Genomic DNA, 19,810 nt, shown 5'->3' with positions numbered 1-19,810 from the left:
TTACGTGTGGATGCCACGGTGGGCCTAAGTGAGAGACAGATAGAAAGAGACAGAGAAAGACAGAGAGAGACAGACAGCAAGAGTGAGAAAGACAGAGATCAAGAGAGACAGAGAAAGACAGACAGCGAGAGAAAGATATAGAGACAAAGACAGAGAGAGACACAGTGAGAGAAAGAGACAGAAGGACAAAGAGAGAGAGAGAAAGCGAGAAAGAGATAGACAGAAAGAGACAGAGAAAGAGCGAGTGAGACACAAAGGCAGACGGAGAAAGAGAGAGCGAGAGAAAGAGACACAGAAAGAGACAGAGAGAGAGAAAGCGAGAATGAGATAGAGACAGAAAGAGACAGAGAAAGAGAGCGAGAGAGACAGAAAGGCAGGCAGACAGAGAAAGAGAGAGACAGCGAGAGAAAGAGACAGAGAAAGAAAGACAGAAAGAGACAGAGAGAGAGAAAGCGAGAAAGACAGAGACAGAGAAAGAGAGCGAGAGACAGAAAGGCAGGCAGACAGAGAAAGAGAGATAGCGAGAGAAAGAGACAGAGAAAGAAAGACAGAAAGAGACAGAGAGAAATCAAGAAAGAGATAGACAGGCAGGCAGACAGAGAAAGAGAGAGACAGCGAGAGAAAGACAGCGAGAGAAAGAGACAGAGAAAGAAAGACAGAGACAGCGAAAGCAAGAAAGAGAGCGAGAGAGACAGAAAGGCAGGCAGACACAGAAATTGAGAGACAGCGAGAAAAACAGACAGAGAAAGACAGAAAGAGACAGAGAGAAAGAGATAGAAAGAGACAGAGAAAGAGAGCAAGAGAGACAGAAAGGCAGGCAGACAGAAAGAGAGAGACAGCGAGAGAAAAAGACAGAGAAAGACAGAAAGAGAGAGAAAGAGAGAGAGAGAAAGAGAACGAGGGAGACAGAAAGGCAGACAGACAATGAGAGAAAGAAAGAGACAGTGAGAGAGAAAGAGACAGATAGACAGCGAGAGAGAGGCAAAGAGACAGAAAGACACAGAGAGGCAGAGAGAGGGAGGGAGGCATTAAGCTTTTGCTCAGCGGTGACTTAAGGCCGGAAACACGATGATGCCGGGATGAGCTCCAGGCCCTCCAAAGCATTCCTTCCTTGCTTAGTAGTTCAGCCGCTACCACCAAGAGGGGGTGGGGGGAGGGAGGCTGCTCTGTCTACAACTCCATTGGGACAATCGAGGCAAAGGCGTCTCTCACTGGGGGCCTGCCTGCTGCCGTCTGTCTGTTTTTTTCCACCTCTAATTAGAAGCAGCTTGAAAGGAAGAGCCTTTTTTGAAGGGGGGGGGCTAACCAGAAGTCCTCTTCTCCTCCCCACCCCCTCCAACCACCCCAGTGATCCAAGAAGCTGAGATTTTAAAGAAGAGATTGGACAGCCATTTTTTTTCTTCTCCTGAGCGGTACAGGGTGTCTCCTGCTTAGGGGTTGGACTAGAAGACCTCCAAGGTCCCTTCCAGCTCTTATTCTGCAAACCAAAACAGACAGCCAGAGTTGACCCGCGGCCAGCATGGTTTAAAAAGAGGAGAGACGCGTGGCTAAACCACGATGCCTGGAATAGCTAGCTATCCAGGGGTTCCCCCCTTCCCCACCGTAATAATTCCCAGCGAGAAAAATAGATATATTTTGCTGCAGGAAAAGCCGCACGGCCAGAAGGTTACACATTTCTAAAAACAGCAGGGTTCTGCCAGATGTCCTTAACATCTGCCTTTGAGTCATCCCATCCTGCCTGTGAAAAGACAGACCACAACTGACAATTGGGCAAGACCAATGTTGTCCAACCGTAGTAACTTTTTTTAAAAGACTTGTGCACTTCAACTTGAAACAGGTCAATTGATCAGAATAGAGCTTGAAGGGACCTTGGAGGTCTTCTAGTCCAACCCCCTGCTCCAGCAGGACACCCTGTACCATTTCAATTAATCGATCAGAATAGAGCTGGAAGGGACCTTGGAGGTCTTCTAGTCCAACCCCCTGCTCCAGCAGGACACCCTGTACCATTTCAATTAATCGATCAGAATAGAGCTGGAAGGGACCTTGGAGGTCTTCTAGTCCAACCCCCTGATCGAACAGGACACTCTGTACAATTTCAATCAATCGATCAGAATAGAGCTGGAAGGGACCTTGGAGGTCTTCTAGTCCAACCCCCTGCTCCAGCAGGACACCCTGTACCATTTCAATTAATCGATCAGAATAGAGCTGGAAGGGACCTTGGAGGTCTTCTAGTCCAACCCCCTGCTCCAGCAGGACACCCTGTACCATTTCAATTAATCGATCAGAATAGAGCTGGAAGGGACCTTGGAGGTCTTCTAGTCCAACCCCCTGATCGAACAGGACACTCTGTACAATTTCAATCAATCGATCAGAATAGAGCTGGAAGGGACCTTGGAGGTCTTCTAGTCCAACCCCCTGATCGAACAGGACACTCTGTACAATTTCAATCAATCGATCAGAATAGAGCTGGAAGGGATCTTGGAGGTCTTCTAGTCCAACCCCCTGATTGAGCAAGAGACCCTGTACCATTTCAGTTGATCAAGGGTCACTAAACAGAGCATTAAAAGTCCTTTAAATCAAAAAATTAACAGTTTTGGTGAAGCTGAGGGAAACCTCGGCGTGCTGTGTCCCCCCCCCCCAAACTTCTCTCCTCTTCACCCTTCTTCCCCTCCCCAATTGCAAAAACCAGGCTGCCTCTTCTCAAAGCATCTTTATTAAATTTATATAAAAACACAATAATTAAAAAAAACAAAACAGCCCAAATCCAGATACTCCCCCCCCCTTGCCCCCACCGTCCCAATCTCCTTTTAAGCTCCTACTCTCTTTCTGCCCTCCCTCCGCCTCGAGAAAAAATCCCCCCCTCCCTTTGCACACACAGACACACTCATGTGGAGCCAGGACAGATTTGGGGATGGGGGTGGGAAATGGGTGGGGGGGTGGGGGGAGGCGGCTGCAGAGAGATACTGCTAAAAGGCGATCAAATTATTCTGATTATCAGAGCGTCCCCAAATCTTCCCCCTTATTGTGGTGGTGCTTGAAGGGAGGGGGAAGCTTAATGGATTCTCCCCAGCCCTGTGAAAGAGCCCCCTCCCCATTCCTTCCCAGGAACCCAGCACTGCTAACATTTCCGGCGACACGCGGGCCACCGGATGGCCGGAGCCACGCAGGAGGGCCGCTCACGGTCAGGAGGTCACTTCTTCTGCGGGGTGCTAAGTTTCTGCATCCCTCGGATCTTGTCTAGCAAGTCCACTACGAAAACCTGGAGAAGATAGAAAGGAAGAAAAACTCTGAGTAAAACTTTCCTCCCCTGTGTAGTGCCCGTAGCAAGGATTCTCAACCGTGGCAATTTTTAAGATGGGTGGGCTTCAATTCCCAGAATTCCCCAGCCGGCATGAATTAAGATGGATGAGCTTCAACTCCCAGAATTCCCCAGCTGGCATGAATTAAGATGGGAGGACTTCAACTCCCAGAATTCCCCAGCTGGCATGAATTAAGATGGATGAGCTTCAACTCCCAGAATTCCCCAGCTGGCATGAATTAAGATGGGAGGACTTCAATTCCCAGAATTCCCCAGCCGGCATGAATTAAGATGGGTGGGCTTCAACTCCCAGAATTCCCCAGCTGGCATGAATTAAGATGGGTGGGCTTCAACTCCCAGAATTCCCCAGCCGGCATGCTTTAAAATGGGTGGGCTTCAACTCCCAGAATTCCCCAGCCGGCATTCTTTAAGGTGGCTAGACTTCAGGTCCCAGAATTCCTCAGTTAGCATGGCTTAAAGTGGGTGGACGTCAACTCCCAGAATCCCCCAGGCTTTTAAGACGGGCGGGGAATTGCATTCCGATTGCTGGCTGGGGAATTCTGGGAGTTGAAGTCCAGCCCTCTTAAAAAGCAGCCAAGCCTGAGAAACCCACTTGCCTTCCAGCTTCAAATTAACTTCAAACAAGGCTTTCAGCCCTCCTTGAGCTGGGATTGTAAAGCCAACCCTCCTCGAACAGGCGCAGTCTGCCCCGAGGACGGGAACACCCGGCAGTATACCTAGCTGGGTTTAGAAAGAATTGTGTGTTTTTTTAAAATTAGGCTGGCCCAGGTAAGCCACCTTCATTTTGGCTCATCTGCTCAGTCTGGAAAACTGAGCCGGAAAACTCACATCTGGGATCAGCTGGATTACTTCTCCCCCATTGTGTTGTGTGTTGTGTGTGAGTCTTTTCCTGCACCATAGGGAAACACTTCCATTTTTGTCTACAACCTGTTCCATCTCCCCCCCCCAACCCCTGCTGTTTCAGGAGGCCAGGCTTGGGAGAAGGGGCCAGAAAAGGAAGTGGGTGGGAGATGATACACCAATCCTCCCCCCCCCCAACAGGTGCTGGGGGGGGGGCAAGACCCACAGAGACAGAGGCAGCAGCTGTTTTGCAGCTGCTGGGAAAGAGATCGGAAGGACTAGCACCCTCCCTGGGGCCTTTTAAGTGGGGAGGGGGAGAGACAAACTAGCCACTGGAAAAAATATTATTTTTAAATATATATATATATAAGACATACCTCTGTAGGCTTGTAGCAATCAACCAGAAGTTCCTGCAACGGGGGTGGAGGGAAAAAACACAACAGAGGGGGGAAAAAATCAGAGAAACTCCATGTTTATTTTAAAAGCTTTCCCCCCTTTGATCTCTGGCCAAACTTTTGAGGGCGGGGAGCTGTGATTTCTTAAAATCCCTCTTTATTTGGACAATGGCTTGTTTCAGTTTTAAGGTTGCACGTCCCCCAGCTGGGGATGACGTCTTGCTTTTGGGCTGTTGCTTAAAAGGACACACCCAAGGTTTTGGGTCTTGTTACGTCCCTGGGCGTCCCACGAGGACGCACGCACACCTTCTCAAGCCCTTCTTGTAACTTTTGTGTAGCGACAATAACCAGAGGCACCCTTTTCAAAGCCTTTTTGTAACTGTTGTGCGGAGACAACGAGGCACGCACGCACACACAGCAGGGGTGAAATGCTACCGGTTCGGTCAAAACCAGTGCTGTGCGACAATCAGTCGTGACGCAGAATCTGTATTCGCTAGAGATCGCGCTGATTGTAGCACCGCTGATTGTCGGGACTTTTTTCAAAAGCATTTTTTTTAGCATTTTTTTTGCAATTTTTAAAAATTTTTTAAACATAAAAAAATATTCGCATCCATTACATACAGCATGTTGTTTGGTTACAAGTATTTTTGCATCCATATTCTCAATTGCATATACAATCACAGATTTTCCGCCTAATATAACCAGATGCCTCCCTTTCATTGTACAACGTATATTCAATTACGATTAATAGGTTTAGGTTTATTAGATTTATATAATATTTCTTTCTTTTCAATAAACCTAAATTCCATTCTTGATTGTCTGTTGAATAACAATATACCTTTATATAATCACTTATCCCATTCTAAATATTTTTACAGTATATAAAAAAAGTTTTAACAACAATTTATATTTGTATATCGCCGGTAGTGAAAAAAGTGCTAAAAAAAAAAAAGTTTAGTTTAGTTTAGTTTAGTTTTAGTTTTATTGATCTTGTATGCCGCCCACTCCCGAAGGACTCCGGGCGGCTTACAATAAAACAAGGGAAGGGGGGTAATACACAAAACAACATATTAAAAAAAAAAAAAAGTTCTGACGATCAGCTGTGCCGCGCGATTTATATTCGCTAAATCGAAATCGCGTGATACAGCCGTCCCCTGTCTCCCCCCCCTCCCGCTGTCCTAGTTACCTTTGCAGGCTCAGAAAAGGCACGAAGCGAACCAGTAGCAGGCTTCAGAGCATTTCACCCCTGACCAGTGGTGGGTCGCTAACCGGTTTACTACCGGTTTGCTTCTGCGCGCAATGCTTCTGCGCGTGCGCAAAAGCATCCGGACGGGTGGGCGGAGACTCCCAACATCACCACTACCGGTTCGGTCGAACTGGGCCAAATCGGGAGCAAGCCACCACTGCCTCTGAAGCCCACCCTTTCTCAAGCCCCTCTTGTAACCTGTGTGCCCCCCCCGTGTTGTGCAAAAGGGACCCCCCCCCCTCTTCTCCCTTGGCCTTTTTACCTTCACCCTGGCGCTCCGCGATTCGTCGCTCTCCATGTCCAAAAGCTCATCCACATCTATTTCTAATTCAGGGATTTCTTCTTCCTGCAAGGGAAAAGATGGGGAAAGCCAGTTTTTACACACGATTCCTCTTGCTGGGATCCATAAATCGGGAGAGATTGGGGGGGGGGCAAGCAGTCCAGGGCATATACCCCATTTCCCCCCAAAATAAGCCCACCCCTAAAATATTTAAACACATGTGAAGCTAGTCCCTGCCGTTTCCTGGTGGGGGGACATGCCCACATGCCCCCCCACACACCTGCCATCCACGCGGAACGGCCTCGCGGAAGCTGCTCCTGCAAATCCTAGCTACTGCGCCCTTTCTCTTAGTGGCGGAGAAAAGAGAGGAAGGAGGAAAAGATAAAGGGAAGCAAGGAAAAGGAAAGGGAGAAAGAGAAATAGCAATAGCAGTTAGACTTATATACCGCTTCATAGGGCTTTCAGCCCTCTCTAAGCGGTTTACAGAGTCAGCATATCACCCCCACAGTCTGGGTCCTCATTTTACCCACCTCGGAAGGATGGAAGGCTGAGTCAACCCTGAGCTGGTGAGATTTGAACAGCCGAACTGCAGAACTGCAGTCAGCTGAAGTAGCCTGCAGTGCTGCATTTAACCACTGCGCCACCTCTTCACCTCTTTCAGAAAAAAGAGGAAAGGAGGAAAGGATAAAGAGAAGCCAGGGAAAGAGAAAAGGAAGGAAAGGGAGAAAGAGGAAAAAGAGGAGGGGAGGGAAAGATATAAAGAGAAGCAGGGAAAAGAAAAAGGAAAGGAAGAAAGAGAAAAAAGAGAGGAGGAAAAGATAAAGAGAAGCAGGGAAAAGAAAAAGGAAAGGGAGAAAGAGAAAAAAGAGAGGAGGAAAAAATAAAGAGAAGCAGGGAAAAGAAAAAGGAAAGAGAGAAAGAGAAAAAAGAGGAGAGGAGGAAAAGATAAAGAGAAACGGAAAAGAAAAAGGAAAGAGAGAAAGAGAAAAAAGAGAAGAGGAGGAAAAGATATAAAGAGAATCCAGGAAAATAGAAAAGAAAGAGAGAAAGAAAGGAGAAAAGGAAAGGGAGGAAGGGATGAAAACAAGGAAAGGAAGAATTGGAGGAGGGAAGGAAAGGGGGAAGGAAGGAAAGAAAATTGGAGGGAGGGAAAGATGGACAACAGAAAGGAAAGTTGGAGAGAGACAGAATGGAGGAAAAAAGAGAGAAAAAGAAGGACAGGAAAAAGGAAGGAAGGAAGGAGCAAGTTACTGTCATTCTGCCCCCCCTCCGCCCCCAATTAAGAGGGAGACCCATTTTTAGGGTTGCTCTACCTAAATTCCTCTATAAACTTCAGCCGCCTCCCCTTCAGAAATAGGAGCCATCAAATGCGCCAAATTGAATCATTCCGCGCTCGTTTCTAAACCTTCCCGCAAGTTCGCGGAGAAGGATGGCTCTCCTGATTTAATTTTTTATTGATAAGCTCGCTCTCTCCGCGCAGGGAGCAAATCCTATTTTTAAACCCAAGCTTAAAACATTGCTAACTAAAGTCCGGTCCAGCAAAAAAAGAAGAAAGAAACAGTGTCCCTTAAACGTTTGAGTGGACTTCAACTCCCAGAATTCCAGCCGCTGGTGATGGGGAATTCTGGGAGTTGAAGTCCACCCAAGGTTAAACGTTGAGGAACCCTGCTTCTAAGGTGGCTTAGGAGAACATTTCCCATCATCCTCAGTTACAAGGATAATGGAAACGGTCCCGCTTCAGCCCCTGTAGAAGATACCAATCCTGCACTCAGGCCCTCGGCATCCCCAGCAGCCAACCTATAAATTAATCAGGCCGATTGATTAAAAATTGATCTTTCAAAAGGACATCATCTTTCCATTTGCCAGCAGGCCGTTACTTTCTTTGGATGGGTTAAATGGCTTTTTAATACCTGTCCTCATGCACATAAGCTATTTAGGAAAAGAAGCTTTCACCTCCATACTGGCTTTCATTTGTCCCCTTGTTTTAAATCCTTTCCAAAAGGTCACTCACTTACATAGGCAGGCCTGAACCCTTAAAGGTAAAGATTCCCCTCGCGCATCTGTGCTAGTCGTTCCCGACTCTAGGGGGCGGTGCTCATCTCCATTTCAAAGCCGGAGAGCCAGCGCTGTCCGAAGACGTCTCCGTGGTCATGTGGCCGGCATGACTCAACGCCGAAGGCGCACGGAACGCTGTTCTCTTCCCACTAAATGTGGTTCCTATTTGTCTACTTGCATTTTTTTTACATGCTTTCGAACTGCTAGGTTGGCAGAAGCTGGGACAAGTCGCGGGAGCTCACTCCGTTATGCGGTGCTCGGGATTCGAACCTCCAAACTGCCGACCTTTCCGATCGACAAGCTCAGCGTCTTAGCCCCCGAGCCACCGCCTACCCTAACTCTTAGCTGTCTTTAAAATAGGCACAGCGAATCCTCAATTTACAACTGCAATTCAGCCCCAAATTTCCATCGCTGAGCGAAACACTTGCTAAGCGAGCTTTGCCCCGTTTTACGACCTTCCTTGCTGCCACTGTTAAGGCAGTCGGTGTCATGTTAGTCATACGGTTGTTAAAGGAATCCAGCTTTTCCCCATGAACTTTTGCTGGCCGGAAAGGTGACAAAACGGGGATCGCGTGACCACACGGGGATACCGCCACCGTCATAAATGTGAAACAGTTGCCGAGCGGCCGGATTTTGATCCCGCTGCAGCGGTCGTCAGCGCGAAACAGTTGCCGAGCGTCTGAATTTTGATCCCGCGATCCTGGGAATGCCTCAACAATTGAGGTGGGGAAAATTGTCCTGTCACTTTTTTCAGTGGTGTCGTAACTTTGAACGGTCACTGAGGGAACTGTCGTAAGTCGAGGACTACCTATACCTTAAAGCACTTGCTCTCTTTTGCATGCCTTGGGAAAAAACAGCCTTAACGCATCAATCCACCCATAACACCACTTCGCATTTTTTTTTCCATTCACACATGCGACCTTTGTAAACAAGGTTAAAGTGAGACGAATGGGTGGAAAAAAGGATGAAGGTTTTTTTTTCTCCTCCTTCTCAAACTGGGTTTGGCTCCCTTTTCAAGGCTGTCCTTTATGGCTTCTTTAGCTAATGGTCAACTAGAGTTTGCAGCCGGCCAAAAAAAACCCACAACGCAGGCTGCATTAACAAGAGGGATAGAATCAAGATCACGTGAAGTGTTAATAACCCTTTATAAGGCCTTGGCAAGGCCACGCATGGAATATTATAACCAGTTTCGGTCGCCACGCTATATATATATATATAAAAAATGTTGACAACTCTAGAAAGAGTGCAGAGAAGAGCAAGAAAGAGGATTTATAGGGGACCGGAGGCTAAAACCATGAATCGTTTGCAGGGGAATTGCGGATGTCTAGTTTAACGAACAGAAGGACTAGGGGGGGTGACATGGAACAGAATAGAATAATAAGTAAATAATAAATAGAAATTGATAGAGATACTAGATAGATAAATAACAAATAGACAATCAAAAATTAGATTGTAAATGATAAATAGAAATTGATAGCAATACTAGATAAATAACAATCAAAAATTAGATCGTAAATAATAGAAATTGATAGATACTAGATAGATAAATAACAGACGATCAAAAATTAGATTGTAAATGATAAATAGAAATTGATAGAGATACTAGATAAATAACAGACGATCAAAAATTAGATTGTAAATGATAAATAGAAATTGATAGAGATGCTAGATAAATAACAAAGACAATCAAAAATTAGATTGTAAATAATAAATAGAAATTGATAGATACTAGATAGATAAATAACAGACAATCAAAAATTAGATTGTAAATGATAAATAGAAATTGATAGAGATACTAGATAAATAACAAAGACAATCAAAAATTAGATTTAAATGATAAATAGAAATTGATAATTAGATGTTAGATAATATATAACTAATAGACAAATGATAATTAGATAATAATGGAATAGAAATAGAAAAGAATAGAAAATAGAAACAAAACAATAGAAATAGAATAACAGAGTTGAAAGGGACCTTGGAGGTCTTCTAGTCCAACCCCCTGCTTAGGCAGGAAACCCCTACATCACTTCAGACAAGCGGTTATCCAGCATGATAGCATCTTCCAATATTTGAGGGCCTGCCCCAAAGAAGATAGAAGCTCAAAAACTATCCTCCAAAAGCAATGGATAGAAACGAACGGAGGAGAGAAGCAACTTGGAATCAAGAGAGGAATTTCCTAACAACCGAGAAGAATTAACCAGTGGAACAGCTTGCCACCAGAAGCTGCATTGCTGGAAAAAATCTAGCCCAGGCGGGCCCATCTCCAGCTTTCTCCTCCTCTCTTAGGTTGTGACCCATCCCACCGACCTTTCTTGGTCCTTCTCCCCCCCTCAAAAAAACATGCTGGTTAGCAGCTGGCCTTTAGCAGTCGCCAAAGTGCCCACCTGGCATGAGACAGACAGACGGACGGACGGAGGCCCCGAAAGCCGATCCTGCTATTGTGATCCACATATAGAAGGCCGGGTTCAAAAGCTGCCAGGGGGTGAGCAGATGACACCGTCTCGGGATCTCCCAAGTGGCCAAGATGGAGGAAAACCCAACTCCTGCCAAAATCTCGTGACGCCCCCCCCCCCCCAAAGAGAGGCTGCAGGATTTCAGGGAGAGGGGGGGGGCGGAGCATGCCAGCTGCTAAATTGGGCAAAGTTAGGGACATCCCTTCCCCCACCCCTTTCAACCCAACTCATGACACTTTATACAACTGGAGTTTTTGTTTTTTTAAAAAGAAAAGCCCTACTCTTGACTCACACGGACACGATCAATGATCAGAATAGAGTTGGAAGGGGCCTTGGAGGTCCTCTAGTCCAGCCCCCTGCTCGAGCAGGAGACCCTGTAGTGTTTCAATTGATCAGAATAGAGCTGGAAGGGGCCTTGGAGGTCCTCTAGTCCAGCACCCTGCTTGAGCAGGAGGCCCTGTAGCATTTCAATCAATCAATCAATCAGAATAGAGCTGGAAGGGACCTTGGAGGTCTTCTAGTCCAGCCCCCTGCTTGAGCAGGAGGCCCTGTAGCATTTCAATCAATCAATCAATCAGAATAGAGCTGGAAGGGACCTTGGAGGTCTTCTAGTCCAACCCCCTACTCAAGCAGGAGACCCTAGGCCATTTCAATTAATCAGAATAGAGCTGGAAGGGACCTTGGAGGTCTTCTAGTCCAGCCCCCTGCTCGAGCAGGAGACCCCGTAGCGTTTCAATCAATCAGTCAATCAATCAATCAATCAATCAATCAGAATAGAGCTGGGAGGGACCTTGGAGGTTCGAGACCCCGCACAAAGTTTTTTTTTCCAAGGGCTGGGATGCCAGTGACCTTATATGACTCTGATCCACCCCTCTTTGGGAACGGGGAGATTCCTGCCCTCTGGGCGATCCGCTGTGGGAATCTACGAGTGGGAAGGCTGCCTTAAACCCAGTTTGAGCAATCGGAGAAAGGCTCTGCGTGTGCCAGGAGCACAGCCCCCCCCAGAATTCCCAGCTTCGTTCAGTGGGGTTTGCTGGGGGGGGGGGGGAGAGATGCTGCACCTTCCCGTCAGATCTGAGATCACCAGGAGGATTCTGGGGTCAGGGAAGGGGGTGGGTGGGTGGCCACAATGGGGGAGAGATCCCTGGTTTAAAACAAGCCAATTTGGGAGTGGGTGGGAAAGGGAGGAGGACCGATTTGTGAGAGGGATGGGGGAGGTTTCCAGGTTCTTATTTTGGGGGGGGGGGTCCGGAGTCTCCTTTTGGGGAGCAGTGCGAACCCCAGGAAGCTAGCATCAAGACCCCCAATTTGGGTTTGGGACAGGACGGGTTCAATTGCCCATTTCCACGTCCTGCGGGACCCTCAGATCTGCCGGGAAGGGTCCACCCCCTCGCAGGTAGCCAGGCATAGGTGCCCCCTTGCTGGCGCTGGGTCAAGAGGGCAGCTGATGGCACCGCCTTATGGGGGTGGGGGAAATACTTCAAGGAGGAAGTTTAAGGGAGCGAAGGTCAGGATGGGGCAGGGCCTGCCTTAGGATCTGGACTGGGCTCAAAGGGGGCTAGGATGGGGGTGGGGGTGTCAGGAAGCCGGGAAGAAGCGATGGGGGCTTCACCTCCGGAAAAGCGGGTGGGGGTCTCTCGACAGCCCTTCTTCCTCTGACTGCCCAGCCTTGAATTCCCCCCTTTGCTGGGCAAATCCTAGATGGGGGGAGGGGGAAGGGTCTTTTCCTTCCTTCCTTCCTCTCATCCACACCTTCCTTCTTTCTGTCTCTTTTCCTTCCTTCTCTTTTCATTTCTTCCTTCCCTTTCTCTTTTCCTTCCTTTCTCCTTCCCTCTCTTTTCCTTCCTTCTCTCTTTTCCTTCCTTCCCCATTTCTCCTTCTCTCTCCCTCTTTTCCTTCCTTCCTTCTCTTTTCCTTCCTTCCCTCGTTCTCTTTTCTTCTTTCCTTCCTTTCTCCTTCCCTCTCCCTTCTCTTTCTCTTTTCCTTCCTTCCCTCTTTCTCTTTTCTTCTTTCCTTCCTTTCTCCTTCCCTCTCCCTTCCTTCCTTCTCTTTCTCTTTTCCTTCCTTCCCTCTTTCTCTTCTTCTTCTTTCCTTCCTTTCTCCTTCCCCATCTCTCTTTTCCTTCCTTCTTTCTCTTTTCCTCCCTCCCTTTCTCCTTCTCTCACTCTTTCCCTTCCTCTCATCCACCCCTTCCTTCATTCTTCCCTCTCCCCTTCCTTCTTCCCTTCATACTTCCTCTCTCCTTCCTTCCTTCCTCCCTTCTTCCCCTTCGTACTCTTCCTCCTTCCTTCCCTCTCACCTGGCAGTCGTAGAGGACGGTCAGCTGCTCCAGGATCCACTCCTCCAAGTGCAGCCGCTTCCGCAGCTCCTTGCGGTCGTATTTCACCGTCACGCGTCCCTGGCGCCGCACCGGGCCCTCCTCGTCCTCGGCACCCGCTTCCCCTCCGGCCGCTCCCGCCGGGGGGCTCTGGAAGTAGACGCGGGGCCGATCCCCCGGCGCGCCGCTCTCCGGGCTGCAGGGAGCCGCCATCCGCCAGCGGAGCAGCCGGGCGCGCCTCTTTTGTTCCCCGGCCGGAGTCCACGCAGCACGTGGGATCGGGGGAGGAAGGGAAGCCCCAGCCGGCTGGCGGAGCGGAGGGCGCGGCTCTTCTCCCCCACCCACCCGCCTCCGCTTCCCCCACGTGGAATCCGATGGGGAAGCCCCCCACTCTTTCTTTCCTTCCTTCTTTCCTTCCTTTCTTTTCCTTCTTTCTTTCCTTCCTTTCTTTCCCTTCTTTCCCTCCTTTCTTTCTTTCCTTCCTTCCTTTTTCTCCTCTTTCTCTGGTGGTCCCGATCCCCAGCGTCCCCTTTGTCCCGAGGCTGCGTCCGCCGAGGCTGCTGCTGCTGCTGCTGCTGCCTCCACCGGTGTCTTTGGCTCCCTCCCTCCCCCGTCTTTCCCTCCCCCTCCCCACCCCGCCCCCTTAAAGGGCCCGCTCTCGCTTTCCCCTCCCTCTCTCCCTCCCCTCCCCGCTTTGTCCCGGTGCGGCGGCCGCCCTGCGCAGGAAATCGACACCCCCCCCCCGGGAAGGGAAGGGAAGGGGAAGGGCGCGACCGTTGCCCTCCCCACTCCCCCCCCGCCCCCCGCCTTCCACCCGCTCCGATTGTTCGCACCTTACGCCCACCCTGCGGAGGGGGCTGTCTTTCATCGCGGAATACTGAGGATGAGGAGGATGGAGATGGTGGTTCTTCTTCTTCTTCTTCTATCCTTTCCTTCTCCCATTCCTTTTCTTCCTTCTCTTTCTTCTTTTTTCTCTTCTCCTTCTTCTTCCCCTCTGTCTTCTTCTTCCTTTCCCTTCTTCTTCCCTTCCTTTTCCTCTTCCTCCTCCTTCTCTTCCTTTTCCTCTTTTTCTCCTTCTTTCCCTTTCTTCTTCCTTTCCCTCTCCTTCCCTTCCCCTTCCTCCTCCTCCTCTTCTCCTCTTTCTTCTCTTCCTTTATCTCTTCCTCCTTCCCTCCTTTCATCTTCCTTTCCTCCTCCTCTTCCTCCCCCTCCTCTTTCTCCTTTTTCTTCTTCTCCTTTCCCTCTGTCGTCTTCTTCTTCCTTTCCTTCTAAACCTTCCCTCTCCTTCATTTTCTTCTTTCTTCTCTTTCTCCTTTTCCTATTCCTCTTTTTCTCCTTCTTCCCCTTTCTTCTTCCTTTCCCTCTCCTTCTTCCCCTTCCTTTTCCTTCTCTTTTTTCTCCTCTTTCTTCCTTTTTCTTTCTCCTTCTTCCCCTCTTTCATCTTCCTTTCCTCCTCCTCTTCCTCCTCCTCTTTCTCCTCCTTTTTCTTCTTCTTCTTTTCTTCTTCTTCTTCTTCTTCTTCTTCTTCTTCTTCTTCTTCTTCTTCTTCTTCTTCTTCTCCTCCTCCTCCTCCTCCTCCTCCTCCTCCTCCTCCTTCCCCTCTGTCGTCTTCTTCTTCCTTTCCTTCTCCACCTTCCCCTCTCCTTCCTTTTCCTCCTCCTCTTCTACCTCCTCCTTCTCCCTTCCTCTTCTCCCCCACCTCTTCCTTCTCCCTCCTTTCTTTTCTTCTCTTCCCCCTCCCTCCCGAAACCTTTCCACACGTTTCCCAAAAACTCACCTAATCTAAGCTATCTGTTGAGCAGTGGCTGAAACTTGTTGGAAGTCCCTTCTACTTTGCCTTTACTTTGTGCTTACACGATTTTATTAATTTTTCTTACTAAATATCTAAGCCGTCTGTCTCATTTCAACAGAAAGTAAACAAAAAGTTTTATCTAAACTAAAAAGTAAATTTAAGGTCTGAGGTGCTTGAATTGCCTCTGAATCCCAGCATTTATTCCTTAGAAATCAATTTACGCTTTTTATTTCTTTTGAAAGTTTTTCTCCCTTCTCCTAAAACTCCCCCCTTTTTTTTGGCAAAATATTTTGGCTGCATCAGGGACAGAAAGGGCAATAGGAAAAAAATGCTATTTTTTAGGACGTGTGTGGCTAGGGGGGGAGGTCCTATCCCTTAAAAAAGAGGGAATTCTACCCCCTCCCAATAAGACAAATTGAGTGTTTTTAAGCAGGTATTAAGAAAGGCAAAATCTGTGGCCGATTGTTGACAAAGTCTAAACGTATATTAATAGTAGAATTATATGGATTGAAGAACTGGAAAGAACATAATTAGAAGTACTTTAAATGTATAAATGATTGGTACTAAAACTGTACACCGAGATATTGAATAATGGAACAATGAAATGATGGACTTTTGATTTAATTAAGGAAATATGAATAACGAAATAGGTGAAAAACACGTCTTTAAATATTATAAGCGATTTGAAAGGGGGGGGGAGTTAAAACAGGGATAGAAAATAAGGTTCCACCACAAAACCGCGGTCGACTAAAGCGCGCTCGACGAAACCGCGTACCTGACGTCATCACAGCGTGACGAAAAAAGCACGCTGTGAGCGGTAAAGCTAAAATTAACGCGTAAACCTAAACCTAACCCCCCCAAACCTAACCCTAAACCTAACCCTTAACCTAACGCTAAACCTAACCCTAGCCCTTAACCTAACCCTAAACCTAACCCTAACGCTTAACCTAACCCTAACCCTAACCCTAACCCTTAATCTAACCCTAACCCTAACCTTTACCTTAACGTGAATCGGCTTGCTTTAAAAGCGCTTTTTAAAGCGCCCTTTTTTCTCCGCGGTCGTTGTTGTCGTGCTGCTGATGACGTCAGCGACGCGCTTTAATCGGGCGCGCTTTAGTGGACCGCGGTTTTGTCGTGCCACGGAAAAGAAAGGGGAACAACAGTAATTATATATGAATATGTTAAGATATACAAAAGGACAGAAAGAAGGTTTAGAAATGAAGGGTGGTGATAGAAGGCATGTAGAAATAATATGAAACAATGGAAGTGAAACGTAATATTTAGGAGTAATAAGATTATGTGTATTGAAATGTATGATACCCAGAATACCATACCTTTCAAGCATTGATATGTATAAAGAATACCAAAGATAGAAATTTGCGTTATAAAAAGGAAAGAAAGAAAGGCAAAATTTGTGGCCGATGGTTGACAAAGTCATGAGACCCTTTGTGCCCCAGGAACAAAATAATAATAATAATAATGATGATGATGATGATGATGATGATGATGGTTATGATAATAACAACAACAACTATCAAGAAAGAAACTGAAGGTTTAATACTGGCTGCTCAAGAACAAGTACTACAAACTAAGGCCACGAAAGCAAAGATACAAAAATCCACCGACAACCCAAACTGCCGACTTTGCAATAAACAAAGTCGAAACTGTTTCACACTTAAGATGTGAATGCAGCAAAATCGCACAAAGCTAGACATGATCGAGTTGCTAAATTAATCCACTGGTCATTGTGCAAAAATTATAATATTAAAACAGCAACAAACTGGTGGGAACATCAGCCTGAAAAAGTCACCGAAAATCAGATGGTCAGGATCTTGTGGGATTTTCGCATACAAACGGACAAAATACGGGCGCATAATACACCAGACATCACACTGGTTGAGAAAAATAAGGCCACAATCATAGACATCGCAATACCAGGTGATAGCAGGGTCGCCGAGAAGGAACATGAAAAAAATCGCAAAATACCAGGACTTAAAAATCGAAATTCAACGACTATGGCACAAACCAGCAGTGGTAATTCCAGTGGTAATCGGCACACTGGGTGCTATTCCAAAAGCACTGGAATTACATTTAAAACAGTTAAAAATTGACAAAATCACCATCAGTCAAATGCAAAAAGCCGCACTGCTTGGATCTGCACGCATATTACGAAAATACGTTACGACGTCCTAGGCCCCTGGGTGGGGCCCGACTAGTAACCAATGCCAAATCCAGCGAAACAACTGGCCGCTGTATAATAACAACAACAACAACAACAACAACAACAATAACAATAATAATAATTTATTTATTAATTAGGCTTATATACCGCTTCATAGGGCTTTCAGCCCTCTCTAAGCGGTTTACAGAGTCAGCATATCGCCCCCACAGTCTGGGTCCTCATTTCACCCACCTCGGAAGGATGGAAGGCTGAGTCAACCTTGAGCCAGTGAGATTTGAACCGCTGAACTGCAGATCACAGTCAGCTAAAGTGGTCTGCAGTACTGCACCCTAACCACTGCGCCAAGGCTGTGAATCTCCCCAAAGATTAACCATGCAATAACAATAGTTATAGTAATAGTAATAATAATAGTAATAATAATATCAGTGCTGAGAAGGGATGTGCTTCTTGCAGAAAAATGCCCTATTGTGTGACAGTCCCGAAGAGCGATTTCTATGGCTTTAAGATACAGGATCCTTGCAAGGGAAGGGAAAGGGGGGGGCGCGGAAGAAGAGAGGGGGGTCACGTGTCTGGGCCCCAATAGAAGCTCAATTCAGCCACTTCCTGCCAAGGGGAAGAAAAGTCGGAGCAGCTGAGCTGAATCAGGCTTTGGGCTGGGCTGCTCCAGATTAAGAGCGGGTTTTCCCAGGGGCTGGAAAAGGAGGCCTGCTGGGAAATGCCAGGAGTTTTTTTGGGGGGTAGAGGGGAGATATGTTAGGAAAAGGGGAAGGGGCTCCCCTTGGAAGCAGATGCAAAGAAAGTAAGACATTTCTTGCTTAAAGTTAGCAGACAAGTTTTCCTTTCCTTCGCCCTTTCCTCCCTCCTTCTTTCCTTCTCTTCTCCCTCTCCTTCCTTTCCCCTCCCTCACTCCCTCCCCTTCCTTTCTTTCCCTTTAGTTTCCTTTCCTTCTCTTCCTTTCCTTTCCTTCCCTTCTTTTCCTTTCCCTTCCCTCTCTTTCCCTTTAGTTTCTGTGGGAAGTTATCATCCAGCCCTCTCCTAGAAAAATGAAATATCCTAGGAAATATTGAAAAGGGCAGAATATTTCTCTGGATGTGAAAAGAAAGAAACATGTTTTAAAAGACAGAATAGTTGCCTGTAGCTTCCTGCCCATCCCCACTGTTAATGGGCCAGGCTAGTCCACTTTACATAATAAAGACTTCTCCACTGCAGCCCCAGGGCGGATGGGAGTAAAGGCATGATAATGTTGGAACTTTACTCAACTCTCCACATGGCATCTGAGAAGTCATCCACACCTGGATTCAAAACACAGCCTAGAAGTAGCCCCATGGGAGTCTGACAACCAATCAGAATACATTTCTTACACAGGAACAGGAAACAGAGAGGTGGGACTGAACAGGTTATAAAAAGCCTAGCAAGCCCCTCCCTCAGCCCTTCTCTTCTTCTCCACCAACATTGAAGCATGTGATCCCCTTTCCTGTTCAGGGCTCAAGCCATGTGGCCCTGTCCAACAATAAACCATCTTTCCAAGCAGCCTCCATGTCTCCAGTGTCTTCTTCCCCACTTGGAGCCGAATCCAGAAGGACGTTTCTTTCAACATTTCCTTTTCTTCCTTTTCCTTTTCCCTTCCCTTCCCTTACTTCCCTTTCTCCTTCCCTTCCCTTCCTTTCCCATTCCTTTTTCCTTCCAAGGCTGCTTGGAAAGATGGTTTTAATGGTGGACAGGACCACATGGCTTGAGCCCTGAATAGAAAAGGTGATCACATGCTTCAATGTTGGTGGAGAAGAAGAGAAGGGCTGAGGGAGGGGCTTGCTAGGCTTTGTATAACCTGTTCAGTCCCACCTCTCTGTTTCCTGTTCCTGTGTAAGAAATGCATTCTGATTGGTTGTCAGACTCCCATGGGGCCATGCAGGGGTTACTCTCTAGGTTGTGTTTTGAATCCAGGTATGGATGACTTCTCAGATGCCATGTGGAGAGTTGAGTAAAGTTCCAACATTATCATGCCTTTACTCCCATCCCCCCTGGGGCTGCAGTGGAGAAGTCTTTATTATGTAAAGTGGACTGGCCTGGCCCATTAACAATGGGGATGGGCAGGAAGCTACAGGCAACTATTCTGTCTTTTAAAACATGTTTCTTCCTTTTCACATCCAGAGAAATATTCTGCCTTTTCAATATTTCCTAGGATATTTCATTTTTTTCTGGGAGAGGGCTGGATGATAACAGAAGGAAGTCAGAAAGAGGGAGAAAGCAGGGGGGAAGGAGCAAGGAGGGAAGGAAAGAAGGAAAAGAAGAGGGATGAAAGAATAATAAAATACAAGAGGAGGGAGAGAGGGAGAAGCAAGGAAGGAAAAATGAAAGGAAATGGAGAAAGGAAGAAAGAGAAGAACGAAAGGAAAAGACAGGAGGGAGGGAGGAAGAAGGAAGGAAGGAAAAAGGGAAGGAAGGAAAAGAAGAATGAAAGCAAAAGAAAAGAGGGAGGGAGAAGGAAGGAAGGAAAAAGGGAAGGAAGGAAAAGAAGAATGAAAGCAAAAGAAAAGAGGGAGGGAGGGAGAAGGAAGGAAGGAAGGAAAAATGGAAGGAAATGAAGGAAGAGAAGAATGAAAGGAAAAAAATGAGGGAAGAAGGAAAGAAGGAAAAAGGGAAGGAAGGAAAAGAAGAGGAATGAAAGAAAAGAAAACACAAGAGATGGGTGGGGGGAAGAAGGAAGGAAGGAAAAATGAAAGGAAATAAAGGAAGAGAGGAGGAACGAAAGGAAAAAGACGAGAGGGAAGAAGAAGGAAGGAAAAAAGGAAAGGAAGGAAGAGAAGAAGAGGAATGAAAGAAAAATGATGAGGGAGGGAGGAAAAGGGAAAGAAGGAAAAAAGGAATCAAAGAAAATACAAGAGGGAAGGAAGGAAGGAAGGAATGACGGAAGGAAGGAAGGGATAAAAG

At 46.9% G+C, this 19,810-nt stretch overlaps 1 protein-coding gene across 1 annotated transcript; it reads right to left on the bottom strand.

The window, feature by feature from the left end:
* Nucleotides 1-2,697: 2,697 nt before the first annotated feature.
* PPP1R14B (protein phosphatase 1 regulatory inhibitor subunit 14B) lies at nt 2,698-13,481 on the bottom strand. Its single transcript, XM_087705215.1, has 4 exons — nt 12,891-13,481; nt 6,063-6,146; nt 4,537-4,569; nt 2,698-3,259 (listed from the first exon to the last, which is right to left on the bottom strand). The coding sequence occupies exons 1-4, from the start codon at nt 13,119-13,121 to the stop codon at nt 3,191-3,193; spliced, it is 417 nt and encodes a 138-aa protein (XP_087561341.1). The 5' UTR covers nt 13,122-13,481; the 3' UTR covers nt 2,698-3,190.
* Between the last annotated feature and the right edge of the window lie 6,329 nt (nt 13,482-19,810).

This window comes from Thamnophis sirtalis, unplaced genomic scaffold, assembly GCF_051295495.1.
Source record: "Thamnophis sirtalis isolate CommonGarterSnake01/CBP01778 unplaced genomic scaffold, rThaSir2_p1.2 scaffold_2, whole genome shotgun sequence".
In the NCBI taxonomy this organism is placed as follows: Eukaryota; Metazoa; Chordata; class Lepidosauria; order Squamata; family Natricidae; genus Thamnophis; species Thamnophis sirtalis.
This window is presented reverse-complemented; position numbering and strand designations above follow the sequence as displayed.

Excerpts from the sequence above, each read along its gene's own strand:
- PPP1R14B (XM_087705215.1), bottom strand. The coding sequence starts at position 13,121 with ATGGCGGCTCCCTGCAGCCCGGAGAGCGGCGCGCCGGGGGATCGGCCC. Across the intron at positions 6,147-12,890 it reads CCGTCCTCTACGACTGCCAG|GAAGAAGAAATCCCTGAATT; the intron begins GTGAGAGGGAAG and ends TTTCCCTTGCAG. Across the intron at positions 3,260-4,536 it reads ATTGCTACAAGCCTACAGAG|GTTTTCGTAGTGGACTTGCT; the intron begins GTATGTCTTATA and ends TATCTTCTCCAG.